Raw genomic sequence first — 22,528 nt, 5'->3', positions numbered from 1 at the left:
GAGACCAGCCTGGTCTACAGAGCTAGTTCCAGGACAGGCTCCAAAGCCACAGAGAAACCCTGTCTCGAAAAACCAAAGAAAGAAAGAAAGAAAGAAAGAAAGAAAGAAAGAAAGAAAGAAAGAAAGAAAGAAAGGAAGGAAGGAAGGAAGGAAGGAAGGAAGGAAGGAAGGAAGGAAGGAAGGAAGGGATAGAGAGAGAGAGAGAGAGAGAGAGAGAGAGAGAGAGAGAGAGAGAGAGAGAGAGAGAAAGAAAGAAAGACAGGATCTCACTGTATATCCCAGTCTTGCCTGGAACTCAGGATCCTCTTGCCTCTGCTTTCTGAGAGCTAGAATCAGGAGGTGAGCTACCTAGACTGGCTTTCATTTTGTGTCAAAAAACTTTGATAGGAATGTTGAATGTGGGCTCTGAAGAGATGGCTCAGCAGTTAAGAGCACTGGCTGCTGTTGCAAACGACCCAGGTTCAGTTTCCAGCACCAACCTGGTGTCTCACAACTGTCTGCAATTTTAGTTCCAGGAAATCCAGTGCTCTCTTCTGGCCTCGATGAGTACTGGTGTACTACAGGCAGGCAGGCAGGCAGAACACTCACACACAAAAATAAAAATAAATAAATCCTTTTTTATAAAATTAAGTTTAGGACAGTGAGATGGCTTGGCAGGTAAAGGGGGTGGACAGTGAGATGGCTTGGCAGGTAAAGGTGCTTCCCACCAAGCCTGACAACCTGATTCAAACCCTGAGACCCACAAAGTAGAAAAAGAGAATCTACTCTTGAATGGTGTCCACTGAACTCCACAAGAGCATTTTGATATATCCTCTACCACCAATCAATAAATATAATTTATTATTTTTAAAAAGAATATTGTTTAGATGCCTACTCCTCTTTTGACAGTTGTCTTCAGCCTTTCTTCTTTCTCTCTGAGACAGAGTCTTGATATGTGGTACTGGCTGTCATGAAACTCCCTGTGTAGACTGGTTGGCCTCAAACTCACAGTGATCTGGCTGGCATTGTCTCCTGAGTGCTGGGGTCAAAAGTGTGTGCCACCACCCAACCCTCTTCTTTTGTTAGAAGAGTCAACAAATGTATGTCAGATGCGATACATCTAATAACGTCATCATTATCATTCATTGCCTGAAGGTTTCTTCTATTCATTCTACAATCCAAACACAAACCTTTTTCTTTTTTTATAACTACTTAAGTATGTGTGTGTGAGAGCTTTTATGCTTTGTGTGTCCATCTTTACCACCAGAATGCAAAATGAATTACTTAGTTATTTGAAAGTAAAGAAATAATTTTTATTTGTTTTTTGTTTTGTTTTTCAAGACAGGGTTTCTCACCGGGTGGTGGTGGCGCACACCTTTAATCCCAGCACTCGGGAGGCAGAGGCAGGCGGATCTCTGTGAGTTCAAGGCCAGCCTGGTCTACAAGAGCTAGTTGCAGGACAGGCTCCAAAGCTACAGAGAAACCCTGTCTCGAAAAACAAAAATAAATAGATAAATAAATAAGTTGGGCAGTGGTGGTACACATTTTTAATCCCAGCATTGGGAGGCAGAGGCAGGCGGATCTCTGTGAGTTCGAAGCCAGCCTGGTCTACAAGAGCTAGTTCCGGACATGCTCCAAAGCTATAGAGAAACCGCGTCTCAAAAAACCAAAAAATAAAATATAAAATAAAATAAAAAAGAAAGAAAACAGGTTGAACCTGCCATGAGGAACCAGTGAACCAGTAAGCACTCCTCCATGGTCTCTGCAATCAGCTCTTGCCTTCAGGTTTCTGCCCTGTTAGAGTTTCTGTACTGACTTCCTTCAATAATGAACAGTGATTTGGAAGTGTAAGCCAAATAAATCCTTTTTTCCCCAGAGAGCTTTTTTTCCTTGGGGTGTGGTGTTTCAATACAGCAGTAGAAACTCTGACTAGGACAGACATGTAGATTGCTTCCACTTTGGCTATTGTGAGTTATACTATAAATGGTGTGCACATATCAGTTGGTAGAGAACGGCTCCACTATGAGCTATGCCATTATACCCCATTTTAAATTTTAGAATAGTCCTATTTTTATTTATGTAAGAAACATTATTGGGCTTTTTTTTTCATTGTTTATTAGGGAGGAGGCCATGACACATATGTATAATTAGAGGACAACGTTTGGCAGTCAGTCCTTTCCTTCCACCTTGTTGGTTCCAGGGATTGGACCGAGGTCATCAGGTGCAGCAGCAAAGCCTTTACCTGCTGAGCCGTCTCACTTAATAATGAGCAATCCCATTATTGGAATTTTGAAAGAAGTTGCTTTGAATCTATGGTATTGACATTGTTAATATCAAGTCTTACAACCCTTGAATGTGGATGTATTTCCATTATTTCATTGATATATTTTTTTAAGAAACTCTTCCCACTAGGCATGGTGATACACACCTTTTATCCCAGTACTGGGGAGGCAGAGGCAGGGGGATGGATGTCTGTGAGTTTGAGGTCAACCAGGTCTACAGAGCGAGTTTCAGGACAGCTAGGCTATATAGAAGAAAGAAGAGGAGAAGAAAAACAAAGAGAAAGAGGAGGAGGGAGAGAAGAAAAGATAAGGGAAAACAATGCTAAAGTTATAATCAAAATATTCTATATTTACTTCTAATACTTTTTTGGTTTTTGTGTTTTGTTTTTCAAGACAGGGTTTCTCTATCTCGCGTTGGCTGTCCTATAACTCACTCTGTAGACCAGGCTGGCCTCAAACTCACAGAGATACAACTGCCTCTGCCTCCCAAGTGCTGGTATTAAAGGCATGTACCACCACTGCCCAGCTTAATTTTTTTAATTTGCTTTTTTAAAAAAATTGACTTTTGGGCTGGAGAGATGGCTCAGCAGTTAAGAGCATTGCCTGCTCTTCCAAAGGTCCTGAGTTCAATTCCCGGCAACCACATGGTGGCTCACAACCATCTGGAGTAAGGTCTGGTGCCCTCTTCTGGCCTGCAGACATACACACAGACAGAATATTGTATGCATAATAAATAAATAAATATTTAAAAAAATTGACTTTTTAAGCTATCTGAATTTTTTTTCTAGTAGGAAGACTTTTCCCTGTATTGATAACCACTCAGTCTACTCTGCCCTGACAAAACTGTAATGTCATATTCTTAGACACAAGGAGATGCTTTACAGTTCTTATTCTGTTATGTGACATTGTTACCATTCTCTAATTCTCACTTTGTGGTTTGTCTTGGCATGTGGAAGTTTAGCTCTTTCCCTTTATAATTCTCCTCTTTAAATGTTTCTACAGTAGTCTTTTTCTTCTGTATGGTTATTAGAATCCATGTAACAAGGTCCAACATGCATATTATTGGAATTTTGGGCAGGATTAGTTAATATAATAATTCCATTTGGGAACAATTGTTTTTACAATAATCTTCATGTCTTAAGGAATCTTATTTATTTGTATCTATATCTCTGCTACCGCTGTGATCCTTAGGAAGCTCTGCATGTATGCTGTACTCGGACAGCCTCTACAGAGCAGCTCTTTGCAGAACTGTAGCCACCGGTCTTCTTTGACTTGTGCCATAGCACTGCACCCTCCCTGTGTGCTCACCAGTGTCTTCGGTGTTCATGTCCCTCCATGTTCCCTCTTTTAAGCACACGTATGATCATCTAAACCCACCTGGGTAATGAAGACTGCGCTCTCCATCTTTAGATTGTTAATGACATCAGCATCTCTGTTCTTCCCTTTCCCACGTAAAGGAACAGTCACACGTTTCAGGGCTTAGGAGATAGACAGCTCTTGGGACCCAATTTTTAGCCTGCCAAGGAATGCAGTATGACAGGAGCATCTTGAGGCAGTGAGAGTGATTGCAACTGTCAGTCACCGGATGACTTGTACATGTGAGATCCTGTTTGTTTTCTTTTGTCTTGTTTTGTTTTGTTTTTAGGTACTCTTACCTGTGCCATTCCATTTACTCATTACAAGAATGCCGTGTACCATTTTGATGGCAGGGAAATGATGAACAGAAATTTAAGAGTCATAAGGAAAACTTGGCTTTAAAATAAGAGTAGTAATTCTGTTTCATCTGTGTTTAGGTCACCGTAGACTATGCTCAAGAAAGGAGTGATCCCCTGTAGCAGCCTGGAAGCCCTAACATAGAGTTCTGATGACCTCTCCTAAAATGCCCTACCTTTGTTTCCCTCCTTTTGGATTGAAGGAGTAAATTATAAGGAACACTGAGTTTGATATCAGGAGACCTGGATTATACTTACTAAATGTGCGAAGTGGATAGAATATGCCATGTCAGTCCTCTGATCGTCAGTCTCCACATCTGTAAAAGAGGAATTTTCTAGTTGTCTTTCTGTGGTAAATGCCATAACCAAAAGGAAAGGATTTATTTCAGCTTACAGGTTACAATCCACCATCAAATGAAGCCATGGCCAGAGCTGGAGGCAGGAACTGAATCAGATACCCCAGAGAAATTCTACCTACTAGCTTGCTTCCTCTGGCTTATATAACTACTGTTTCCTTTTTAGATTTATTTATTTGTACTCAATGTGTATGGGTGTTTTGGCCTGCATATATGTCTGTGCATATGTGTGTAGTACCTAGGAAGTTCAGAAGAGGGTGTCATATCCTCTGAAACTGGAGTTATAGATGGTTGTGAGCCATGTGGATGCTGGGAATCAAACCCAAGTTCTCTGGAAGAGCAGCCAGTGCTTTTAACCACTGAGCACACAGCTAATTTTCTTATATAGCTAAAGCTTACATTCCTTGAGATGGTACTGCCCATAGAAGGCTGGGTATTCCTACTTCAATTAGCAAAAAGAAAATACCCCCTGCCACAGACATGCACACAGGCCAGTCTGAAGGAGATAATCTCAAAATTGTGGTTCCCTTACAATTTGTGTCAAGTTGAAAAAAAGAAACACAAGGAATAAGGATATAAACAAAGGGAAACATTTATTCGTTGCTGGTGGGAGTGCAAACTGGTACAGCCACTATGGACATCAGTGTGGAAGTTCCTCAGAAAGCTAGAAATAGATCTGCCCCATGATTCAGCTATACCATTCTTGGATCTACTCCCAAAAGGATTCTATATCTTACTATAGAGATACTTAGCTCATCCAGGACCATTGGCTGCATTCACAATAGCCAGGAAATGGAAACAGGAGGGAATATGAGGAAAGATAAGGAACACTAGAAACTTTTGAAACAAGGTGTAAGTAAACCTACTATGATAGAAGCTTCCTAAAATAGATGCATAAACACATATAAAAGGAGTTAAAACTAAGGAATGGATAAAATGTGGTACATTTTAACAATGGACTTTTTAAATTTGTACTTAAATTTATATAATACATTTTGATTATATTATTTTCTCTTCCCCAACTCCTCTGAGATTCTGTACCCAACTGCATGTATTTATTCTTTAAAAGCAAACACACACACACACACACACACACACACACACACACTGGAACCTGGAAGAATATTGGTTTTGCCATTGGAGAAAACCAATTTTCTTTTTGTCAACAGGTATCAATTGCAAGCAGCTTCTTGGTTAGAGGTGGGTCTTTGTTTCCACTTCTCCTTCTCAGTGCTGGTATTTTGCACAATGAAATGTTGTTTGGCTGCTAAAAATGAAATCACAAAATTCACAAGTAGTAGATAGAGCTGAAAATCACCATTTTTACTAAGGTGACCCAGACACAGAAAGACAAATGCTGAATGACTTCTCTTGTTTGTGGATGTTAGCTTTTGAATCTTCAAATATCTGTGTCTCATTTGGAATACTCACAAAGGTCAGGAAGCTAATAATGAGACATGGAAGGCTCCTACGGGAGGAGGATAGAATGTAGTTGGGGGGCAGTTCCAAGGGGAGGGGAGATAGACTGCAATGATATGAAAGGAGTAATATGGAACAGGAAAGGCTAAATATGGTGGGGGTGAGAGGACAGAGAAGGAATATGGATAAAGATTAACACTGAAGACTTTTGGAAGAATCATAAGGAAACCTACTACTATAGATGCTTCCTAAAATAAATACATACCCATATATAAAAATAGTTAAAAGAGTTACTCTATGCCAGGGCAATAATGCTCCTACTAGATACCACAGGCTAAGAAAAAGCACAGTGCCAGATGTAAGTTTCCACTTAAAAGTTGTTAAGAGTGTTCCACTTTTGTAGTTGTTAGCTAGCAAGGGTACATAGAATCCCAAACATTACAGGTTCTTGCCAGTACTCTTGGTTACCTTCCAGAACTTGATGGTAAGGCCGTATTGCTGAAGACACTGTGTACTTGTGTCATGGATCATGGAGAAATCAAATTGGTACAGACCTGAGATCTTCACCTGTATTGGCTAGCTTTCATCGTGCTGGAAGGCACTCCACGTGCTACTGGAGGAGAAAAGTGAACATCAGGTTTACTCAGCTGTCGTGGCCTAGAGAGACATGCTCACTGGTACAATAAATGACCTGAATGTCATGGGAGTAGCCACTTTTTTTCTTGCATTTAAGGCTCATTCCACAAGATGAAATCCATACCTGGCACCATTATGGAAGCTAAAATCTGTAGCTAGAAAGGTCACAGGTCCTAGGGGAGAACCTACCACCATCATTCTGCTAAATAGACATAATATTAAACTAGCTCCTAAGGACTTGTCCTTATACCCATAGATTCATCATATTTCAACCCTCATCAGAGAAACTTCTCTCAGGGGATGACAGAAGTCAAGGTGCAGAGAATGAGAGACTGGAACGCTCAGCACTAAATGAGGCATTACATCACATCCCCTCCCCCCAAGGCTCCGGGGTCATTGCAGAAGATGGAGTGAACAGATGTGAGGTGGTGTGAATAAGAAAAGCCCCTGTAGGCTCATATATTTGAAAGCTTAGTCACCAGGGAGTGGAACTCTGGAAGAATTAGAAGGATTAGAAAGTGTGGCCTTGTTGGAGGAAGTGTGTCATTGGGGGTGGGCTTCGAGGTTTCAAAAACCCATGCCAGGCTGAGTCTCTCTCCCTGCTGCCTTTACATCAGGATGTAGAACTCCCAGCTCCTTCTCCAACTCCATATCTGCCTGTGTGCTTCCATGCTTTCTGCCATGATGATAGTGTAAGAAAGCCCCCAGTTAAATGTTCTTTTAGAAGAGTTGCCTTGGTCATGGTGTCTCTTCACAGCACTAGAACAGGTTGTGAGAGTCAGAGGTTACGGATGACTTCAAGGATGTTTTCTGGATATGACAGAGCAGTTGCGCATGTGAACTGAAATCAGTTGTGCATGCACAAGTCCTAGACAAAATCCTGGCACTGAGAGGGATTAAAACATGAAGTCTTATATCTAAGATATTGACCATAGATAGCTTCTGGGAGAAGAATCAGTTTTCTTCAAGGATATGACTCCTAATAGATGTTTTTGTTTAATTTATGGCCACACAACGAAGAGTATATAGGCAGCACACATTAGACTTGGAGAGAGAGAGAGAGAAAGAGAGAGAGAGAGAGAGAGAGAGAGAGAGAGAGAGAGAGAGAGAGAAAGAACAAATTTGTGTGGGCAGGGAGAGGGGATTGGTCTGGGAACCAAAGGTAAAAATGACCAAATAACATTGAATCAAATTCCCAAACAACTAAAAAATTTTTGAAACCTAATTAAGAACTCAAACAATTGGCCAATAAATAGTCTAATAAACAGTTCACAAAAGATGATAATACAAATGGTAAATAACCATATGGTGGTATAAAATGTCTAGTTGGGACATTGTCTCAGCCATTATACGGTGATTTCATTTAACTTTATATTATATATAGGAAGCTTCTACAGTAATGGGCGACCATATGACTTCAAAAGCTTTGCTGTTAGTTATCTCTCCACATATTCCCCTCTTTACCCTGCCTTTTATTCCTTCCCCCATTTACTCTTAGCTTCCCATTCATTCATTCATTTATTTATTTTGGCTTTTCAAGACAGGGTTTGCTACCTAATCTGTGTGATCATTCTAATTGAAATATACATATCCAAAGCTTAAAAGCTAACCTACACCTATAAAGAAATCATTTGTTTTGGGGTGTCTGGGTTACCTTACTGGGGTTGATTGTTTCTAGCCCCATTCATTTACCTGCAAATTTCATTTTTCTTACAAGCTGAATAACAGCACATTTTGTTGATGCATCGCATTTTCATTATCCATTCATCAGCTGATAGATACCAGGCTGTTCCCAACTCTAGCTATTATGAATAGAGCAACGGACAAGGACGAGCAAGTGTCACTGCAGTAAGATGGAGAGTCCTTTGGAAAGACACTCAAGAGTAGGATAGCTTGATCTTGTAGTAGATTAATTTCAACTTTTTGATAAACCTCTACACTGATTTCCATAGTGCCTGTACCAGTGAGCACTCCCACCAGCAGTGAATGAGTGAGTGTTCCCTTTTCTCCACACCCTTACCACCAATTGCTGCCATTTGTTTTATTAATCTTGGCCATTCAACTGGGGAAAGACGAAATCTTAAATTAGTTTTGATTTTCATTTCCCTGATGAATAATGATGCTGAACTTTTTAATAGTGTTTTTCAGTCATTTGTGTTTTATCTGATGAGAACTCTCTGTTTAGATCTATACCTTATTTATTTATTTATTTATTTATTTATTTATTTATTTATTGGATTTTTCGGGACAGGGTTTCTCTGTAGGCTTTGGTTCCTGTCCTGGAACTAGCTCTTGTAGACCAGGCTGGCCTCGAACTCAGAGATCCACCTGCCTCTGCCTCCCGAGTGCTGGGATTAAAGGCGTGCACCACCACCACCCGGCATATACCCCATTTTTAATTGGGTTATTTGTTTTCTTTTTCAGTCCCTTGTACATTCTAGGGATACTAGCCCTCTATCAAATGTATAGTTGGTGAAGATTTTTCCCCATTTGGTAGTCTAATGCTTTGAGTGATGGTGCCCTTTGCTGTACAGAAACTGGGTCTTTTCATGAACAGTGGCTTCATAGAAAGAATTTGTAAATGGTTCTTCAGTTTCTAATTTGCAGAATAATTTGAGGAGGATTGGCATTAGTTCTTTTTGAAGTTTGGTAGTATTCTGTGCAGAATCCATCTGGCCCTGAGATTTTTAGTGTTGATTACTTCTATTTCACTTGGGGTTATAAGTATGTATAATTGTTTATTTTTTTTACTATATATCAAGAAATTCATCTTTTTCTTTTAGGTTTTACAGTTTGATGAAATGTAGATTTTTAAAGTATATCCTTATGCTTCTCAGAATGTCCTTGGTGTCTCTTGTACTGTCTGCCTTTATATCTTTAATTGTTCTGATTTGGATTCTCTTTCTGTGTCTTTTGGATGGAGCAAAGAGTTGGATCATGTTTTTTATGTCTTTTTATTAGGGAATTGAGATAGTTATTATTGAGAGTTAATATTGAGCAGAGCAGTGTGTATTAATTTCTGTTATTTTGTTGTGGTGGTATGTTTGCCCCCTCCTCTTTTTTTGATTATTTGTTCTGTGATTACTTGTTATTTATGTCCTATTGTGTGTTGTTAACCTTTTCTTTAGATTGAAGTTTTCCTTCTAGTGCCTTCTGTAAAATTTGATTGGTGGGAAGAAATTGATTAAATTTATCTTTAATGATGAAGCTAATTTTCTTTTTCCATCAATTTTAGTGGGAAGCTTAGCTGGGTATAGTAGTATGGGCTGTCATCTGTGGTTTTTGAAAACTCATAAGACATATGTCTAGGCCCCTTTGGTGTTCAAAGTCTCCACTGGAAAGTCAAGTGTTATTCTAATGAGCCTGCCTTTTTCCCTTGCAGGTTTTAAAATCCTTTCTTTCTTCTGTACATTTAGTGTTTTGAATATTATGTGTTGTGAGAAGTTTCATTTCTGGTTCTATTTGGTGTTCTCTATACCTCTTATGCCTTATTGAGTATCTCTTTAGATTGGGGAAATTTTTTTCTATGCTGTTATTTAAATTGTTTTATGCTTTTGACCTGATTTTCTTCTTCCTCTATTATCTACAGGTTTAGTCTTTTCATATTGTCCCATATTTTCTGGATGTTTTGTGCCTGAACTTTTTTTAGATTTAACATTTTCTTTGACTGAGATACCTATTTCTTCTACTTTGTCTCCAAGACTTGAAAGTTTCTTTTCTATGACTTTTAATCTCTTAGTGAGGCTTCCCTGTGAGGTTTTTGCTAGGTTTCCTGAGATTTTCATTTATTTAAGTTTGTCCTTTAGCGATTCTATTTCTTTGTTGAGTTCTATTTTTATGTATTTATGTTGTTTTCATATTTAATTTTCATGGTCTTCATCAAGACATTTATTTGTCATATTGTTAAGGTCCTTGAACATATTTCTAATAGCTATTTTGAAGTTTTTGTCTTGTGCTTCAGCTAAATCACTTTTATTGGGGACTGTTACAATATAGTTGCTGTCTTCTGGGGAGGTATATTGTCTTGGTTGTTCATCCTGCTTGGTCCTATAGCTGCTTTTAAAATAACCACTCAGAGGCTTGATATTAATTTCAAATGTTTGGCTGATGGATCAGGCTTATTAGTAGCTAGCTCTTACATTTAAATTAACCAATTTCTATTTATCAAAGTATTGCCATATGGCCATAGCATTACTGGTCTGCTGGGATGTTGTTCCTTTGGCAGCTGGAAAGTGTCTCCCAGATTCCACTTTTCCTCTCCTGTATCTCTGCTTGCATTTCCCACCTGGCTCTATCCTGCCTTGTAATAGACCAAAGAAACTTTATCAACCAATGAAAGCAACACATATTCACAGTGTACAGAAAGATATCCCACAGCACTAGAATCTAGACATCTGTAGTTATGTTTGAGGTGTTTCTTGATGTAGATATATGGTCTTACCATCGATGGGTGGGTAGCCTTTGATGGATGGGTTCCTATCTTTGGTTGCTGTTGCCCCAATCAGGGTCCCAGTCAAGTGTATCAGCAATAGGTGTCCCTGAGTCCCAGCCAAGTATGGCAGCTGTGAGTCTTTGTTAGACAAAGCAGTTCTGCAGATTCCCAGGGAGTCACAAAGGAATAGGGATGGGCTAGAAAGAAAGGTTGAAAGGGGCAGCAAGGAAGAACTAGGGAACCCTAACTCCATACCAAGAGGCCAAGTCGAAAGGGAAAAGAGGTGAGCAGCGAGAGGGGGCTCAGGCAATCAGGCAGCAGCAGGTCTAAGAGGAGGATGCAGAGACTGGAATAGAGGAGGGGAAGGAGGATAAAGCCAAGGATGGGACTGTGGGTCCCTTATAGGGCACCATTCTGTGGATTAATGTGGAGTCACGAAGGAATGGAGATGTGCTAGAAAAGGATGGTAGGGAAAAACTAGGGGGATCTTGTGTTAGCACCAAGAGGCTAAGTGAGTCCCAGAGAGATGGATGATGGATGTAGGCTGAAAGTGATATATCTTAAAACTATCTGAGTCCTAAGTCACCTGCACATTATTTTCACAAGTCTTTTATTGCCTCCTCTGCCTGCATTCTTGTGTGATGCTGGACAGGGCCATAAGCCACCGCTCTCGGCTGACCACAGTCAACTGATACTCTGTAGTGTACTGTGCTGCTAAGCTGAGACATTCATTAGCTTGGGTGTTTTAAATACATTTTACCTTAGTATATTTTCAGCATAATAGCAGATTTGTCATAATAAAACTCCATGATCAATCAAGAGGTATCTGCATTGTAGGCAGAGGGCATATCTCTGTGAGTTAAGGGCCTACCCGATGGCAAGTTTTAGTCAAAGCAACCTGTTGAGAGGAAGAGAGAAGGAATAGGAGGAGAAAAATCTATAAATCTACTTTATCTCTTTTCTTCCAAATGTCAGAAAACACTATCCCTTCCTTTTTCCCGAATACTTCTTTCAGTGTGTCCTGCTGGTACAGTCTCCTCTACCACGTATTTCACTTTTATGGATGTCTTTCTTTGGAATACCTTATCTCCCACTCAGAATCTTGAAAATGCACTGTTTTTTCCCACCCGTCCTAGTCACCCTGTTCACAGCTCTATACCCTTAGCTTTCTCTGTCTCTCACCGTGGTCAGTAGCATTACCAGACACAGCTACTTTGTCCTTTTTTCATTCTTTGCTTTTCCATCCTTGTGCTGGTTCCAGTGAACAGGTAGGTCCAAGTAGGGCTTAAGTTTAGGCTTTCATTCTCGCCTTACCCTTCTGGCCTGTCAGTATTCCCCGATAACCTTGCTACTACTCTTGCTTTTGCAGATCACTTCTCCTTTGAAGTAGTGCCACTGCTTCTCAGCTCAGCCTCGCCCATCACCCTTCACACTACTGTCTAATACTGATGAGCTTTGGGAACCATTTGTCTACACACCATTTCAGGGTGTTCGCAGTCCATTGCCCTTATCCCTTCATGTGCTTGTGTTCCTTCTGTCTAGAATGTCACCTTTGCAACCCTCTTTCCTGTGCCATTTGTCTGGTGTCTGTCTACTTGTAATTCTTAGTTCAAGCTTTATGTCTTTGAAACCTTGATATGTCTCCAGAAGAAAAATGATTAAGATATTTTTGGAACATTTTGTTGTTGTTTTATTTTTGTTTTTCGAGACAGGGTTTCTCTGTGTAATAGCCCTGTCTGTCCTGGAACTAGCTCTGTAGACCAGGCTGGCTTGAACAGAGATCTGCCTGCTTCTGTCTCTTGAGTGCTGGGATTAAAAGTGTGCGCCAACACTGTCCGGCCTTAAACATGGCTGTTCTATTATCCATCCTGTCTGTTTTCCTCCCAGGATCTCTTTAAGGACATAGGGTGCATTTTGATCACTTTTGGCTCTATAGTACTTAGCACAGTGTCTGCAACAGAAAGAGTTCTCAAACAGCATTTATCAGATTCAGTCATTATAAAACTTTACTTATTTAGACAGGGTTTCACTATGTAGCTCTAGCTGTCCTGAAACAAGTTATGTAGGCCCTGGCTTTGAACTCACAGATATCTACCTTTCTAGGGACAGTGGTTCTGGAATTAAAGACATATACTACCACACCTGAGTTCATTGTGAGACTTTTACCTTAGGGAACATGAAAAGATAATTCATATAACAGCTTCTTGAGGTAAATGCAATTATCTAGTTAAAACGCTATGAAGAATACACATTAATCTCCTAAATAAAACTAGTCTTGGTTCAGAACCCTTTTCTGTAATAGAATATAAAGAAATTAAACAAATGAACAAAGCTTTCCTAAGGCCCCGTAACACATCGGCATTTCCATAGCTCCCCTGAAGTTGGAGATAAGTGTTCTCTGTAAGCATTTGCCTTGACACTGTTCATTCATTATGTTAACATGACCTACATTTATGCTAATATCATTTATTTTTAAATTACTGTTAATCTTTTCATGATGCCAGAAAGATAAATGGGAGAAGAATCAAACTGATATCAATGCTGCAACTTCCTTATAGGGGCACAAACTCTGGACTATAGAACTTCTTAACTTGGGAAATGACAGAGAATTCGTAGTTAAGGCTTGGTTATGAATTCACACCAGAGAAATAACATTTTATAGAAAAAAAAACATTTTTTGCCAAATCTGACCTGAATAATAAGTTTAGAGTAAACAAAATTCATTGCATTCTCATCCAAAGCATGTAAAGTTCTCTGTATTTCCTGGATGCCTGGAACAGCCCATCCCTTGGTTCCCCATGCAGGTCTACCTCCTGATGCAGGGTAATTACCGTGGCCTGAACTGCTCACTCTTGCTGTATGGAAATATATCGTTTTCTTTCCAAAGCCTGAAAGACCTGGCTTCCAGCTGGCTGACACCTGGAGATTATTTGATAAGTTAATTTATACTAACATAATATTGAGTAATAATTGCAGGATATATAAAACCTAGCCCTGCAAGCTGCTCTTATAAAGGGACATTTCTCACTGTCCCATATACTTTTCTTTTCCTTTTTTTTCTTTCCTTGTTTTTTTTTATAACTCAGCAACTTTAAATCTGCTGAACTCTGTTGCAAGTGACCTCTCCTTTGTCTCTGCCACCTGCAGCCTGGCAAACGGCTGCCCATTCTTCAAGACACAAATCAGTATCTTTCCTCTGTTCTCCTTATTCCCCAGGCTCTTGGCTTTCATAAAGTTTGGTTTTTTTTATTTATTTATTCACTTTTCAGATGACTTTTACTCGGACCAATCCAGTGCACCCAGTAGTCTGGGGTCCTGATCACCCTTTACTCTCAGCAGCACTTGATACTGCTGACCACCACCTTTCTGTTTTCAGCATCGCTCTCCCCTGGGTTTCTTGATATAACAGTCTGCTGGCAGTTTCCTCCCTTGGTCTTGTTTGTTGGCTCCTCTTACCGGCTAATTTCCAAATGTTGGAATTCCTTAAGGCTGTGTCCTGGCCCCTTTTCCTTCTCACGCTCTGCTCTCCTAATAAGCAAACACTTCCACACCCAGGGCCTTAATTATTCAGGCAGCTGACTCTCAGATTTACATCTCTAAACCAGAGTTTTCTCCTGATACTCAAACCTCTGCTTACCTCTGTTCAGTATGTCCCTGTGGAAATCTTGTAGGTACTCTCTATTCTCAGCAGGTTCAAAATCCCCATTGCTCTTTAGTTTAGAGAATATCATCTTCGTTTATACATTAAGCAAACTATGGTTACTGCTGATGTTCCAAATCTCTTTTACCTTCACATGCAGCGACCAGTCTTCTGACTTCTAAATATTTATCTCAAGTTTGACTTCTGTACATCTCCACCGCCACTCAAGTCATCCACTGATCACAACAGTGTGCAGGTCCATCATCTTGCACTCACTTGATGCCTCTGCTACATTTCTACATTGCAAACATGGTGCTGTTTGAAGATTCATTCATTCTTAAGTCTCTTATATATTCAGGGCACTTCCTAGATGTTGCTGATTCAAATGTGACAAAAACAGCATGTTTCTAATCTAGAATTCTATAGATTGTATGTTTGGTGAAACCTAACTTGATTGGGATTGTGTTTGTTTAAATAAAGCAAACTATTTTTCTTTGCTTTCACACCTCAACACAAGACTTCTTCCCCCTTTTCTGTGTATGTGTGTACATTATATATGTGTATGTGTTCATATGTGTTCCAGGATACATGTATATGTATGTGTGCCTCTCTGTGTGTGCACATGCATGCTAAAAGTCAATATCTGGTACCTTCCTCAGTTACTCGCCAATTTGTTTTTTGAGACAGTGTCATTAGGACCTGGAGCTCACCAGTTCAGCCAGACTGGCAGACCACTGAGCTCCAGCAATCCACCTATCTTTGACCCTCACCCAGAACTGGGGTTATAGATGTTACTACTGTACCCTGCTTTTACATGAGTGCTTGGAGACATGAACTCAGGACTTTATGCTTTAGCAGCTGGTACTTTACCCACTAAGCCATCTCCCAGCTCCAATGCACAAGACTCTTATGACTTGAAAGGTATGAGGATTTCTCTTCATCAAAAAGCAAGCTATCATTTCTGCTTGCTCTAACCAATCTGGTGTCCTCTAACTCAATTCCATTCTGACACTGTCTATGTAAAGTGAATCCCGAGCCCCAAGCACAAACACTTCAGATACCAGTTGCAAGCTACACCTATTTCTTTTTCCTGTGCCCCTGACCCATTGGCACAATTTATGATTCCAACAGCTCCCTGAAGTTCAAATAACTTGTTTGAATGGCTCATAGAATTCGTGGGGACACACTGTGTTTATAAAGGGTATTAGAAGGTGCACATGGTGGAGTATAGGAGAAGGGGCACAAAGCTTGCATGTTCTCTATGGGTCAGGAACCTCAAGGGCTCATTTGGGAATATAATGCTAACAGACTAGATGAAGGAGACTATTATGTCTTCGTTCAGTCTTGTTGACCTCTCTATGCAGCTTCCAGTTATGAGACAGATCACTGTCTGAAATGAAGATAATATCTGCTGTTATTTACCTGTCATCTACTATCAGAAAAAGGTCAGAGAAAGACGGAAGATTTGAGTTTCTGTGACATGCCTTGAGGCATTAGTTAGTAGCTAGAAACTGGAGAACTAGATATATGTCTGTAGTGGTATCACAGGGATGGACAAATTTTCTTTGGTGAAATAATTTTTCATCAGAGTCAGAACCTACAAGTGAAAATATAAGAAAAATTATTTTAGGCTGAAGTATCACATGCAAAGGACTAGAATCAAAAGGGAGCAGGGTACAAAATCAAAGGTTGCATTTCAGACGTGACCAGAGAAGTGAGGAGACACTCACTCAAGGGGTCCAGTAAGCTCTCACCTGGCCTGCCAAAGTGTGTAGCACTGTGAACACTTTCCTGAGGAAACAGGAATTTTAAGAAAGCATGACTTCCAAGCAGACAGCCAAACCTGTAGTGATGCCATTGGAAATTACTAAGCCAAAAAGTAATGGAATCAGATTGTACAGTCCATGGGACAGGGACTTTTATCACTCTTGTTCACTTAGATTTGTGTCATAGACAGTAATTGCTGAAAGGATGGATGTCTGTTTGGATAATATAGCATTGTATTATATTGTAATCATGTGCTTAATGACTCTTCACAAAGCTCAATCCTGAAAATTGACTTTGATTATTTTCTTTATATTACCAGATATATTATTCTAGTGCCTGGCTAAAACATCAGTTTCAAAGACTGGGAGATATCTCATTCAGTACAAGTCTTGTCAAACACAGACCTTAGTCTAATTCCCAGAACCCACTTGTTAAGTAATAATAATAATAATAATAATAATAATAATAATAATAATAAAAGCCATACATGGTGTATGTGCTTATAATCCCAGGACTCAGGAGGCAGAAACGTGCAGATCCCTATAGGACTTGCTGATCAGCCAGACAAGCCTAATCAATAAGCTTTAGACCATTAAGAGACCCTGCCTCAAAACAAACAAGATGGATGGTACATATACACACACATACATGTTTACCTCCAAAAACACAAATGCGCACACACACTCAGTTGGTCAATTTCAGTATTGCATGTGTTCATTCCTTTCAGGGATTAATTAAAGGGTTCCTGCTTGAGGCTAGAAACTAAGAATGCAAAGATGACTAAAATATTGTTTCTTATCACAAAGACTGGGAGAAAGACTGGTAAGAAGGACTGGTAATTCTTTGTAGTAAATGTTACAAAAGGGTAAGAACACAGTACAGCTGTCAGGATGGCAAGGAAGATAGTAGAAGCTGTAGGGCTACCATGTGCCAGATGAAAGGAAGAGAAAATAATAGGACTGAGCATAAAGGCGGAGTCTGAAGGGAGAGAAGGGCCGAGGCAGGAAAACACTGAGCTTCATCCTGGTGAGTGGGGACTTGTTAGGACTGAGTAATGATACAGAAGAATGACTGGTCAGATGCGATGGATACAACACTGCTTATATTGAAGACTGAAGAGTAGGTTAGCCAAACAGCAACTATAAATGGGAAGAAATGACACTGGCCTGCACTAAATTAGATATAGTAGAAAACACAGATGGGTGGAAAATGTTTTCATATAATATATTCTGATCATGCATTCCCCTCCCCCATCCTCCTCACTTCCCTAACCATCCAACTCAAAGTCCGTCCTTTCTTTAGATAACAAACCAAAAAATAAACACACATATACAAAACCACAGAAACACAAAATCAGAAATCATAATATACAAGCAAAAAACCAATAAGACAAAAAATAGCTCAAAGCAGTATGAGACAAAAAGTTTATAAAAATGCCATCGAGTTTGCTTTTGTTGGCCACACAGGTGGATTTGAGCACTGTTAAGATAAAATCAACAGGATTTAATATTTCAGAGTGAGAATGACAAGGCGACCACGGATGAATCACAATTTTTTTAATTTAGGGTTTTTTTTTTTTTAGATTGGAATATGATTGTGTCATTTCCTCCTCCAGACGTTCTCTTGCCCCATTTGCTCTCTTTCAAATTCATGCTCTTTTTCTTTGCCATAGGCACACAAATGCATGGTGGGGGTATGAGGATGTGGGGGTATGTGTGGGGGCTGATAAAGTCTTAAATATATAAAGACAGCTTGATCAGTTCATATAATGTTACTTGTATGTGTGTTTTCAGGGCTGACCATTTGGTATTGGATAACCAGTTGGTGTACTCTTCCCTGGGGAAGACTATTTCTCCCACTCAATATCCCTTAGTAACCTTTAGTTCTTTGCCTAGGGTTGAGGCCTCATGAGCTTTCCCCAATCTCAGACTTTTAACTTGAATACCTTAGGTGTAAACAAAGATTTGGAGAAGGCTTACAGAAGCAGGTGATGAATTCCAATCTAAGACATAGTATGGTTGGGTTTTCTTTGGAATGACTATGTAGAGACTTATAGTGGGCTGTTAGATGTACATGCAAGTGTGGGGTTTAGAAGAGATCTACATTGAATGCTTAACTAACTATAAGGACTTGCTGCTTATGAAATGTAATTGATTCCTAGGAGATAATAAAGTCACTGGGGTGGGGGATAGAAAACAGAAAAGACAGCTAAAGAAAAAAAGATGGAACAATATTCAAATAAAAAGCATTTTTAAGGCAATGAATATACAGGGAAGCATAACAGTCATTTAATTTACAAAGAAAAGACCTTTCACAATGTTATCTAAATACTGCAGATCAGGTGGCTGCCCTATCTGTGCGTAAGGCAAATCCTGTTCTTAGGCTTCTTAAGCAGAGAATGTTACTAAATTAACAATGGAAACTAGTGAACTACTGCACAGCAGAAGTGTATCCTCTGAGTTTTTTCAGGCCCATGTGAATTTTGTGATTCAAGTTTTATTCTCTATGAGACACTGAAGTCCAAGGTGGCCTTGAATTTACAATAATCCTACAATCTTTCAAGAACTGGGGTTAGAGATATGAGCCAACATGCTTAGCTAAGAAACCTTAAGAACTGTATGTTTAAAAATACAGCAGGGCTAGAGATGTGGCTCAGGTTCACTACATTAGCTCGCTGTAGTGATATACACCTGAAATGTCAAAACTTGGGAGATGGAGACAAGAGGGTGAGAAATTAAAGCCATCCTGTGAGGCTTGATCATTTCAGCCAGCAGTCCTGAGGTTGTTCTGGACGTAGAACTCAGACATATGGGCCATCAGGAAATGCTGTGGGACTTGTACTTTGTAAAGATTTGTCACTTTATTTTAATAAAACACTGATTGGCCAGTAGCCAGGCAGGAAGGATACGAGGGGCAACCAGGCAGGAAACAGAGGCGGGGCGATGAGAACAGGCGAATTCTGGGAAGAGGAAAGACACAGTCTGCAGTTATCACCCAGACCAAGAGGAAGCAAGATGGGACTGCCTCACTCATAAAGTTACCAAGCCACATGGCTAAACACAGACAAGAATAATGGGCCAATTTAAGATGTAAGAATTAGTTAATAAGAAGCCTGAGCTTACAGATGAATCAGTTTATCATTAATGTAAATTTCTGTGTGTTTCTTTGGGGCTGAACGGCTACAGGATCGGGCAGGACAGCAATCTCTGTCAACAGTTATACTATATCAATAATAACCTGCATCTACTACAATAGAAAAGAGGGATAATGTTGGAGCCTCTTGTATTCATTCTGAGAAGTCTGGCTTTAAAATATACTGGATTACATTTTCCTTCCACAGCACCAGAAGATGTGGAGGGGGGGGGGGACGTTATTCCCTTCTAGCAGCTGAATAATATACAATGCCCTTTATATCTTTCTTGGAACTCCAGGCATCAGGGGTTGACTGGCAGAACATATATACCTCCACTTACTCATTCAGTTGAGCAAAAATAAGCCCTAAGATCTTCACTAAAATTGTCTTATTGTTGATGATTAGTAATAATTCACTGATCAGCTCCCCTGTAATCAATAATATATCCTTTTCTGCAGCTGAAGGAGTCACTGTCCTTTGTAAGCCTTTGTCTAAACAGTTGCAGAAAAGACAAGGTTGTATTCTCTGCTAGCTGAAAAAAGGATTTACATTATGTCTGCCTCTAAGTAATCAGTGCCCTAGATCTCCCTTGACCCTTACTTGCTCCTTGTTGGCCCCACACCTTGATCAACAAGCCTTCCCTCAAGAGTTGGATGTGCTGAATTCACTAGAGAGAGCCAAGACACTGTCCCAGAAACTGGCTGCCTCCAGGGGACTTCAGTCCTGAAACTTGGAATGCCAAATTCTGATACTGGCAGCAGGGTTATGTGCCAGGCCAAACAAGCCCACAGGAGAGCAGCAGGTTTGGATCCATTATGTACGCTTAGTCTTCCTGTCTTCTACATGTCTTGTGTAGATGTCACATCTCTGCTGAATTATACCTCTCTTTGGTGATTCTCACAGATTCAAAGAGTGAATTTTGTGCACATTGAGTCAAGTTTTGAAAGCTCCGGGAAGAAGAGGAAGGTCAGTGAGCCAGTGAAAATCCTCATCCCTAAAAGAAAATGAAACTTTGGTACCTTTAACAGCATCTGTTCTGTAAAAACATGTATGAAATAGTGTAACAGGAAAGTAAGTTTTTATCACCAAACTTTTTTTTAAGTTTTTGCTCAACTTTTTTTACTCAGTTTTCTAAGCTGCCACACTGTTGAGAAGGACATGGTTCAGTTTGCCAGAAGGAAACAAGATCACCAGGGCTGCTGTGGGATGGCATTATCTCACGGCCAAGTCAGAGATGAGACAGACTTTGTATTTGCAAAAGAACCATAGCAGCCATTTTGAAAAGAAATAAGTTGCTGTTCTTAAAGAAGAGGGTTTTTCTTTACATAACAACTCTCCAGGTATCTGGACTACTGAGAGATATTCTGACTTGCTGTAACCTGTGTGTTGGAATCCTTCCATAGATTTATTAAAACTCGCACAGAATAGCATAGGATATGCATGGAGGTGATTAGCCAGACGTGATTTACATGTTGACTTCAATCACAAAGTTGACCAGCAGCTTGTGGACCAAGATGTCCTCCCTGTGAAATTCCTCAGCTCTGGGCCTAGGCCCTGTTTTGTCGGCCAGTCCCAAACAGCTGACATGCAACAATTCAGGAGCTTGGTTCCCTTGTAAGACCTATGTTGAATATTTTCCAAAAAATATTTGAGTTTATCAGTCTGTAACTTGTAGGTGATTCTATTTGTCCTCTCCCTATTCTAGAAGAATTTTGATAGGCTTAACAATTAATGTGATATGAACAATATATGAGTTAAAGAATTGTTTTATGATTTATGTAACATCGAATTTAATAATTGAACTTAATAAACGGGATAGATAAGTATTAAATATGTATGCTTTACATGTGTGTGTGTGTTTTACTTGCCATGGTGTATGGGTGGTAATCAGAGGACTACTTATTAGAGTTGGTTCTCCCCTTCCATCATGTGGATTCTGGGGACTGAATGTAGGTCATCAGGTTTGGCAGCGAGTGTCCTTATGCACTGAGCCATTCGCCAGGCCTGCAGGGCGTTCTCATCGTATCTCACATTTGCTGCTCTTCTCAAGGCAGTGTGGCTCTCCGCATTTGAGTGCTTATCACACAGTATGGTTTAACTGAACCCAACCAAACTGTCAGGGCTGAGTCCTGTGGAAAATTCTTAGGATTCTATCACAGAAGTTGAGATCATATGACCTTTGACAAAAGAGTATCTCTGGGCTGGATGTACCTTAGTCTGCAGAAGTCTGTGGTACAGAGGAAAGCCAAAGTAGCCTGCCTGTCTAGCACTGCCCTTTGACATAGGGCTGAGTATCAATTGAAGCCTTAAACCTGAGTAAAGCACCAAGGACTGTGGTGGAAGAGGGGGTTGGATTTTCCCTGCCTAGCGTACTAAGTAGTTTCATGTAAGCCTACTCTGCCACTAAAAGGAGCAGGAGGGGAAAGGTAATTGGGTTTATTATATCCTTGATAGAAGTGTAGCCTGAGTCATCATAATTTCTTTTAAGAGAATCACATAAGGAGATTTGCTGTCTAGTAGAGGGATTAGGTTTATTTTGTGTCTCTCCTGAGGGCAGATCCAAGACCAAATCTGTAAAAGCGTCAAGAGGTCAGTTTGGCTAAGAGTAAGGAAGAGCTCTTGAGCTCCACAGGTCGTCAGGATTTTGCAGGGGGCTGTCTCACAGTTGACGAGCTGAGTCACCACGAGCTGTGAACACACAGGGACTTCACATCTCGGGGTCTTTGATTTGCAGAGCAAATGAGTTGTACAGAGTAATTAGTCAATCTGGATTTCAGAAGGAACCATTTTGTTTAAAAGAATTTAGCTCGCAATTTATGTTTACTTTTATTAGAAACTTAGCCTAAAATTGAAAATGATCCTTAAAGTTTAAAAATTGTCTGTAGTGATCTGACTTTTATCTTTTATTTCCCCCATTCTCAACTAAAGAGCTTCTCACTGCTGTTGGGTTCAGTGTGATTCTGATGCAGTGAGTACATGAGGTGGGAGAGAAGTTGCTGGATACCTGTCCTTGGTAGCCGTGCAGGGAAGGGGCTCTATTACCAAGAAGATCTGAGAAACAAGAACGTGTAAAATAGCTGGTTTTACACTGCATAGCTAGCTCTTACAGGCTAGTTATCAAGGACTGAAGACATTCAGTTTCATTCACTGAAAGATTTACTTAAAGGAAAGA

General features: G+C 40.0%; 1 protein-coding gene across 1 annotated transcript in view; it reads left to right on the top strand.

The window, feature by feature from the left end:
* Nucleotides 1–20,364, top strand: part of Hormad2 (HORMA domain containing 2) — a 101,418-nt gene extending 81,054 nt beyond the window's left edge. Inside the window, exon 10 of the mRNA XM_050141072.1 lies at nt 20,260–20,364. Within this exon, the coding sequence (XP_049997029.1) occupies nt 20,260–20,364 (105 nt within the window). The remainder of the gene's footprint in view (nt 1–20,259) is intronic.
* The last annotated feature ends 2,164 nt before the right edge of the window (nt 20,365–22,528 follow it).

The sequence above is a fragment of the Alexandromys fortis genome, unplaced genomic scaffold (genome assembly GCF_014885135.2).
Source record: "Alexandromys fortis isolate MF-2015 unplaced genomic scaffold, M_Fortis_MF-2015_v1.1 scaffold_7, whole genome shotgun sequence".
NCBI classification, from domain to species: Eukaryota; Metazoa; Chordata; class Mammalia; order Rodentia; family Cricetidae; genus Alexandromys; species Alexandromys fortis.
Note: the sequence above shows the minus strand (reverse complement) of the source record. Positions and strands in the feature narration are given on the sequence as shown.